Source organism: Accipiter gentilis, chromosome 24 (assembly GCF_929443795.1).
Source record: "Accipiter gentilis chromosome 24, bAccGen1.1, whole genome shotgun sequence".
NCBI classification, from domain to species: Eukaryota; Metazoa; Chordata; class Aves; order Accipitriformes; family Accipitridae; genus Astur; species Astur gentilis.
The window spans coordinates 16,379,708-16,388,373 of NC_064903.1; the positions used below are offsets into that span (position 1 = coordinate 16,379,708).

The 8,666-nt window shown below is 50.4% G+C and overlaps 1 protein-coding gene across 1 annotated transcript; it reads right to left on the minus strand.

Annotated features, from left to right (window-relative positions):
* Positions 1–2,407: 2,407 nt before the first annotated feature.
* Positions 2,408–7,502, minus strand: MMGT1 (membrane magnesium transporter 1). The gene is made up of 4 exons (XM_049828043.1): positions 7,314–7,502; positions 6,636–6,688; positions 5,628–5,731; positions 2,408–4,681 (listed from the first exon to the last, which is right to left on the minus strand). The coding sequence occupies exons 1-4, from the start codon at positions 7,393–7,395 to the stop codon at positions 4,519–4,521; spliced, it is 402 nt and encodes a 133-aa protein (XP_049684000.1). The 5' UTR covers positions 7,396–7,502; the 3' UTR covers positions 2,408–4,518.
* Positions 7,503–8,666: the final 1,164 nt, after the last annotated feature.

Here is an 8,666-nt window from a genome sequence, read left to right on the forward strand (position 1 = left end):
TTTTTCCTCTCCCTTCCTTTTAAAATGGCCTGGTAAGCCGTGACACCGCACAGCCTGGGTCCCTGCCAAAGAGCCCTGGGGCTTGTGTTCCTGCTCGCGCTGCCAGGCTCCTGGCTGCCTCGCTGCTTCATGAACTCCCATTTGCCTTTCTTGGCTGGAAAAAGGATTAAGTTAGCAGGACAGGAAAATTAATTAGCTGCCATTTTAAGGATGTAGCTTTTGTTGCAGTCCGAAGTGTTTTGAAGTGACATTGTATCACTGAGACCAACCTGGGGCTGATTAAAAGGCTTTTACCTGCCAGAATACCAGATTTATTTCCGTCGTGGTTCTCCCCCAGGTGATTACAGCTTCAAGGTGAATCTCAAGGCCGAATCGAAGGAGCGTTTTGCCTTCACTGCTAGTGCTGGCCGTGGAAAGCTAGCTGGTACCAAAGTTTTTTCTGCTTGTTTAACATTCAAAATAGCCTTTCTTCGCCCTTTCCCTCTGTACAGGCAGCCCGCCAGCTCGGCACAGGCACCGGCTGGGACAGCAGGGAACTGCAAAGCGAGCGGCAGCTTCCCTGCCCCACCGAGGCTGGGGGAGTGGGGGACGGGGGGCTTCCCGCAGGGAGCTCGGGGGTGAGCCTCAGCCTTTCCCAATCGTCTGGTGGAAAGTTGCTGCCTTTTGGTGCAGGTGACCCCCAAAAAGGAGCAGAAATGGTGCCGCTCTTGGGGGGGGGTGTGTGTGTGTATCCAGCTGGAGGATGTTCCCGTAGCTAATGTCTTCGTTGGAGGTGTCGGAGACAGAGAAGGGTGGCTCTGCTGCAGCACGGTAAAGGGCAAGGGAACCCAAAGCATGGGAAGCAAGTAATAAGGAAGCAAAAAAATCATTTTGGTTAGGAAGTAATTGCCATTCCCTGCTTTCTTCAGGGAGGGGGCTGCACTGGTGCTCCCGGGAAGGGGTCATTAGCCACCAGCTTTCCCGAAAAAGCTTTTACCCAGCGCTTGGCAGCAGTGGGGAGCAGGCACACCGGCCTCCCTCACCCTTTTACACACAGCACTCATGGGTCTCTCCAAAGCCAGACTTTGCTTTCCTGGACCGCAGCGATGGCTCCAGCGCACTCCGTCTCTGCCGACACGCGGAGGGGGAGCACAAAGCTCCTCTGCAACTGTCAGGCGTGCGCGATCAGGAGTTATTTTCACAAGCGGTGCTAGGGTTCAGCCCTTGCTGAACTCTCTAGGAGAAGAGATTTCTGCCAGCTGTGCTCCCACCCCAGCCAGTCCGATACAGAAAGGACAGCGACAGCGAACGATGCCTGGCCCAAACGGTGGTCCCCATCTCCTCACCTTGTGAGGGTCTTAACGGCTCCTGCCTGCCTTAGCTTTAAACGAACAAAAATTCCCTACTGAACGCTCACTGACTGGTGAGGAAGTGTATTTAAAAACCAGCAAAATTAATGCAGATTAAACCTGCTACTCCAGCAACAAATGCAAATTACCAGCACTTTTTTTTTTTTTTTTTTTTTTGGTAGTATTTAATGTAGTAGAAACATTATGTCCTGTAGCCAAAGCAATTCAAGGCACGATGGCAGTAAATGTGCACTGGGTGAGGCTGGAAACTCTTCCTTTTTGGTCTAATCCAAGAAGCTCTTGGCACAACTTTTGTTTTGCTTTTGAAGAAGGCAAGCTCATCTCTTAAGAACTGCACATTGCAAGGTAAGCACAAGGTAGTTTTGGGGCTGGTTAAGATACCTCTTCCTTAAAACACCGATTATTGGTTTTTTATGCCGTCATATTCAGTGCTGGATGCAGACAGCTGCAGCAGTGCAGTAAGCAGATGAAGGGTGAGTCTGCTGCTCTCTGGTGCAATCACGATGGATGCTGTAGTTAAGCAAACTCCTCCAGTTCTTTGCTAACTTTTCAACCTCCCCCAACGGAAAAGCAGAACAGGGAGTGAAAAGTGATCTTGCTCAAGTCCAAGATTTTAACTCTCTCCAGCCCCATGAGCAGGCTGAGTGTTTCCCCCAGCAACCATTGCAATACCAGACCTTGCAGGAGCCTGTCCCATGGGTTGGCAGGGGATTAGCACATGGTAGATTCTTTACTATGGTGAAATGGAAGACAGAAAACATGTCAGCTCTGCCAGATACATTGAGTAGGAATCTCAAAGGCAGGCAGATCCTCTGCTGGTAACATTTCCCTCCTCAATGTTTTGTTTAGCTACTTGTAGCATGCTATTTTGATTCCCCCTACTGATCTTTTATCTCATAGTAATGAACACCAGGCCAGCCACCCGCTTTCACACAGAGCTGCCGTAATTAAGGCAATCACTTCTTGTCAATGCTAGGCAGTCACTTTTAAATATTCAGTCATCGGGGATTTGCTGCAGCAGGCTCCAGGATGGCCAGAAATAAACAAATAAACTCCCAAACACTTTAAGGATATCAATTTTTATTGGACATTGCGAGATCAATAAGAAAAAATAATTTGTACAGCTTTGTGATATAACCATTGCTGCTGAAGAGTAAGGCTACTTGTCATGAGAAGAGACCTGATGCAGCCAACAGGGTGTTCCTAGCAGGACCCGCTCGGAGAAGCGGATGATGTTCTCCACTCACCCTGTCCTGCAGCAGCACCTTCCGCCTCGGGCAGATCCACGTAGCCTTACGGTAGCGCAAATGGGGCTTCTTAGACATTAAGGGTGAGCAGCCCTGCTCCAAGAGACCCTCTGCAAACGGCTCACTGCCAACCACCGTTGCAGTATCAGTCTGGTACAGTGGTTACTGACCTTCTGCCTTGCTTCTCCCTCCCTCCGCTAATTCTGTCTTTCCTCTGTGCCTCGCAAGGTCACCTGGCCCAAGTTCAGCCCTTTCCTCCATGCAGCAGCTGCCGCACAGCAGCCCTCTTCCCCAAGGAAAGAGCTTTGTCCGCAACAGAGAGCTGACCTGATACTTACTATTTTTGAGGCCTTTGGTGACAGCAGCTGGCAGGAGCTGATTTGTGACACCAGCTAGGAGGGAACCAGGACACTTTAGGAAGTAATCTGGCAGCTCAGATGCTTTCAGCTGGCAGAGTAACCATTTCTAACCAAACCCAGATGCTTAAGAGTGATTGTAGAGCAGCAGCTACGGATATTGCTCTAGCACTGGGGCACCCAATCCATAGGACGGGCAGAGCTAGAAAAAGAGGCTTCGGTTTACACAGTATTGTTGCTAAGCTTTTTGCTTTTGACAGTTCTTAACAGTTTTAAAAAAACAGACGCTAGGACAAAAGGCTGAGTTTCGACGGTGGCAGTGAGACATCCTCAGACTAGGCAAAATTCTAGTTGGCCCCATCATTATCTCAAACTACCATCCCTTTGCTATTTCAGGTAGGTGAATGCCAGACCAAGAGAAATTTTAGCATTGATTCAGCCCCTAAGGGGAGATGAGAATTTAGACGTCAGTAAGAGTTATGGACTGTATCATCTGTCCTAATATATGAAATCAAGACAGTAATCTTAAATCAATGAAGGGCTCAGCTGGAAAAAAGAAATCAAATTGAAAGGCTCTGTTGGCAGAAAAGGGGGCAGTTGTACCACGACCAGTTGATTGCCTGTACTGTACTAGTGCCAGCAGACAGACCCAGCTGCTGGACCCTTCCCCTGGACCACTGACAGAATGGATATTTCTTACTGATACTTAAATACTTCTCGTAGAAGATGACTTGGGAACTTGTAACTGGTGCCAACACAGCATTCAGCCGTCTGATGAACGTTCCCGTATTCACGACCAAAGAGAACATAAATACAGTGATTAAACAAGCTGAGCATGGTAGATAACCTACGTGATCAGACGTGAGCTGCCCCCCTCACACAGGCACCAAATGTACAGCCACATCCCAGGCAACTGGGGGCAACATAGGACAGTTTACATTTAAACGAAGGAGGGCAACAAGGAAATAACGTGATAATGAAAAACTAGGAAAAAAAACCCCAAAACAAAAAACAAACCAACCTTCACACAACTATTTTTCAGCATTGTAAAAAAATAAAAATGAAAGCAATCTTTTTTGACTTCCCGTGCCTACACCGTGCAGGTCTCCTAGGCATTCTAGGAACAGGAGACGCTGCCCCTTTTTCTGCTGTTAACTGATGCAGTGCACACAGTATTTCTGAAGGAGTTCCATAAACTGTAGTGCAAGCAAACTGAGAAAATAAATAGCACTCGAACATTCCCTCTTGTCAAAGAACATTAACTGCAGTAAAAACTAGCTTGCTTTTTGTTTTAACTGAAGTCAGCTGCAACTTGGTTTAATATATGAAAATCTGAAGATGTGTTTCACAGCATAACTGTAGAATAATTTACACTGCATTGCCAATTCACAATTCAGTCATTTTCATTAACAGTGTACAAAGAAGGTCCTTAGTTTATATATATATACTTTATAAAGTCTGGAAGATCAATATAAATACTGCTCCAGAAATTAAAAAAGTGTTTACATCCCCGACTTGAATATTACATCTCAGTGTCCTGGTTTATTATTATAATCTGTAAAAGTCTTAGCGGCGCAGAGGTTCAAGTTTTCGAAATTTCAGTGATGAGCTGGATGACAAAGCATCTTGGTTTGAAGAAGAATTCACTGTGTCTGGGGACTGGAACAATACTCTACCACGATGATTAAATACATAAAAAGATGGATGGTTCCTTAATGTGTCAAACGTCCTTCAAAGTAAATGTAAAAAGTCAATGTTAATACTCTTTTAGAACAGGGGTTTTAGAAGAGTCAGTCTAGGGTATACCAACTTTTACAGACACAGAAATACAAGTTTTGAATCTGAAACTCTTGCTCACTTTATAAGTTTCCTAAACCGAAATACAAAGCCAAGTGTGAAAAATACTGCCTGCTCAATATGCAGAGGTTGTCCACCCCACAGACAAACTTCACCTTCCTTTCTTGAGCTTAGAGGCAAGCCTGTGGGCTACTGCACGCACACCTACCAAACGTGCCAGCCTTAGTTCAGCTGTCACTTGTGTTAACACCTTGACACTGTTTACTGTCAGCTTTCCATCCCTTTCTGTGCCTGAAGCTAAGGGTTTTGGGTAAATGCTATGAAATACAACAATGTCAACTTGTTTACTTTCCATACTCCCCTGTGTTTTTGGAAACGGGCAGAGAGGCCGTGTCTGCCCATCCAATTTCATATCCTTTTCAAAATCTTGATTCAAAATCCCTTATTTTCTTAAAGTCTTCCAGATATTCTCCCTTGAATAGTTCAGTGTGAGATTTAAATAATTCAGACTCTCGGAAAGAAGCAAAGACAGAGGGTGAGCCAGGCATACCGCCCCATAGTCTATGACACCATTCATGACAGCAGTTTATGACTGCTGAGCTCTTACGTCCCTCGCAGACATTTCATTCCTCTACCAACTCTGCACAGCAGCAAGATTTTAGGATGAGGAAAAGCAAGAAGTTTACTTAATTTGTTATCTAACTTTCTCTGAAATTCAAGACATTGTTGGCTTTCTCAGGTGTGACTGTTCCTCCCTGTTACTGTCTACAACATGCATTTAGGAACTACTATGCTAAAGAGTGAGCTATTTCACAGTGTTCAGTTTGTATAAACAGTAGCAGATACAGGCATTTCTGAAAAGAAGAAGTAAAACATACTTATTTTTTAGTTCTGAAGTGGCATCCATGTCTTTAAATTCTCCTGCGATATGTACTATCCCATAGCAGGTAACTGCAAAGGCTAACAGAGTCTGAAGAACTATCTGTAACAGAGGGAAACACAATGCGACACACACATTACTTAACGTTCTTAATATTTAAAAAAACCCCTCATCTTTCAAACAGCATCTCTTGCGCTTTTCATCCAGTGGGGAAACTGAGGCATGGGATGATTAATTATCCCACCTATTTAGCATGGCAAAAGGGTGGCAGAGCTGAGAAGAGCTTCAGCTGCCTGGCACCCGGTCTATGTTGCACGCACTGAATCGATTCACACGGATCCTTAGAACAAAACACTCTGTTCTCGTGCACTTAAGGATCTGATACACTCTCCGAGAAACGAGTTGGCTGCCAACACACACTGTGCAGCGGTAGCAGCTGCTGCTCGGTCCATTTGGACCATGCCTGGTTGTCGTGGGTATTTGATCTCCTTACCTTTCTGATTAAGCAAAAATGGGATAATAATTGAAGTGGAATTTAAAAACCAAGCAAATAAAGCAAGCAAATTAAAAAAAACCCAACCTTCCTGAAGCAGGCTGTGCTGGGATAAAATGGGCGCGCAGCCACACTGGATAAACAAATGTCAGCCAACAAAAGCCAGAGGGAGGAGGATGTTTATGCTGCAAAGGAGGAGATGAACGCAAAAGCTCTCTGAGCTACGTTCAGGGAATCCCTGGACAAGATGCTTCAGGGTAGTTCTAAAGGAGAAGAGGGAGGTCTGGACCCAGGGTTTGTTCTCTCTGACAGATATAACACATCACAGGAAGCTGGGACAGAAAATACGGTTCTTTTTGACAGAGGGAGCTCAAATGAAGGCACAGTTTAAAAACTACTTTATTCTTGCCCATCACGTAAAAAAAAAAACAACCAAAAAAAAACCATCTGAGAGAGACTAAACTATCCACACAGCATTACCCCTTTCAAACATTGTTAAAAACTTAAACTTACATCTATGGGCAACGTTTCATCTTCCTTTTCTGTTAGTCTCATATAAGAGCGATCTACAAAACAGAAACGCACGCACGCATCAAACACTCCGTACAAGCAAACGAACAGAAGCAGCAGTACAGAAACCCCACAGGAACCCGCTGTAGCTCTCAGACGTGTGTCGGTCCCGGGCGAGCTGGGCTGCTCCCGGATCTTGCTGCGGGACTCCGCTCCACCGGAGCGGGGCTGGCGACCCCCGGAGCGGGGCTGGCCCCCAGCCCCGGGCAGCCCCCGCCCCTCACCGCCTCCTCTCCTGGCTGCCAGGAGGGAGGACGGCTCCGGGGACGGCAGATGCGAGGGATGAAGCCGCCATCCGGCAAGCCCTGTCCGGGCCGACCGCCGCCGCGCCTGCACGGAGCGAGCCCCGCGCTCCTCCCGGTAAGTTCCCGGCCACTCTCCGCTCTCCCCGCGGCGGCAGGGTCAGCCCAGCCGGCTGGCCTCCCCGCGGGGGTGATGGTGATGATGATGCTGGTGGTGGTGGTGGTGCCGCCGCGGCCCGGCCCGGCCCGGCCCCCGCCCCGGAGCTCCCCCGGCGGAGGTGACGGGGCCCGGTGGGCCTCCCCGCGCCGCAACCCTCCCCCTGACGAGGCGGCGGCGCCGCCGGTCCGGGTCCCCCAGCCCCGCCGCCCGCTCACTCACGCTGCGCCGCCGAGAAGGCCGCGTGGGCCAGGGCGAAGAGGCCGAGCCCCACCAGCCCCTTCCACACCGAGGCGGCCGCCATCGTCGCCGCCGCCGCCCGCCCCGCCGCCGCCGCCGCCGCCAGGGGCGCCCGCCGCCCTCCCGGCGCCCGCTGATGGCGTCACGAGGTGGGGCGGGGCCAGGCCGCTCCCGTGAGGGGCATGGCTTTTCGGCGTAGGGGAGGCGGGGCTTCTCGCGGCAGGGGGCGGGGCCGCGCCGTCGCTTTCCCACGCGGGTCCCGGGCCATTGAGAACATCCAAGGGCCCCGGGAGCCGGGCTTGTCCCCCGGGGGGCGGGCAGCGGAGGGAGAAACGACCCGCCGACACCCGGGCTAGGCCTGTTCCCACCCGGCTGAAAGCTGAGCGTGGGGCCATCGGGGGCTTGGGGTAAATTCCCACTTGCCACGCGTTTAACCTCAAAGCTTGAGGAAGGCGCGCAAGAAAAAAACGGTGTCGAGGGATGCGCGGCGTGTGCGGGAACAGATGCCGCGACCCTGGGCCGAGCAAGGCAAAGCTGTCCCGCACAGGCAGGCATCCTGGGTCTTCCATGCTCCCGAGGCCTAAAGAAAAGGGGCACAAAAGCAATTCTTTGAGGGTGCTTTCTACAAATCACCTTTAAGGTGATCACTGTGGCGTTTATTGCAGCCCTTGCCCCACTGGCTGCGCGAACGCCCCCTTATTTCTTGGTAAACAGGGTAGGAAGTTTCTCCTGATCCCACCCTGGGGCTGACTACGGCTCCTGGCACCGTCCGCATGCCTTGGCATGAATGCACCACCGCCCTCCGGCACCCACCTGTGGGCTGCTGCTGTCCCCAGGCGCAGGGCCCCATCTGCGCCCCAGAAGGCTGGGACAGGGGCGCCCTGCAGCACACCCCTCCGGGGCACCCCACGCACAACACCCTCATCAGCCCCAACCGCCCCCGCACGTGGCTACGCAAAGCCAAGGCCTGGGCAAACACTTCTTCCTTGCAGCAAGCCCGTTTGGGGAATTTTTTTTTTTTTTTTTTTTTGTCCTCTTGCAAACCTCCTGGCGCTCTGGCCATCTTCCCCCTCGCAACCCCCCTTTTGCACCCTCGCAACCCCCTTTTTTTCCCCTCGCAACCCCCCTTTTTCCCTCGCACCCCCCCATTTTTCCCCTCGCAACCCCCTTTTTCCCCTCGCAACCCCCCTTTTTTCCCCTCGCAACCCCCTGTTTTTTCCCTCGCAACCCCCTGTTTTTTTCCCTCGCAACCCCGTTTTCCCCTCGCAACCCCCTGTTTTCCCTCGCAACCCCCTGTTTTTTCCCTCGCAACCCCCTGTTTTTTCCCTCGCAACC

Excerpts from the sequence above, each read along its gene's own strand:
- MMGT1 (XM_049828043.1), bottom strand. The coding sequence starts at position 7,395 with ATGGCGGCCGCCTCGGTGTGGAAGGGGCTGGTGGGGCTCGGCCTCTTC. Across the intron at positions 6,689-7,313 it reads GGCCTTCTCGGCGGCGCAGC|ATCGCTCTTATATGAGACTA; the intron begins GTGAGTGAGCGG and ends TCTGTTTTGTAG. Across the intron at positions 4,682-5,627 it reads ACTTCAGAACTAAAAAATAA|GACGTTTGACACATTAAGGA; the intron begins GTATGTTTTACT and ends TTTACTTTGAAG.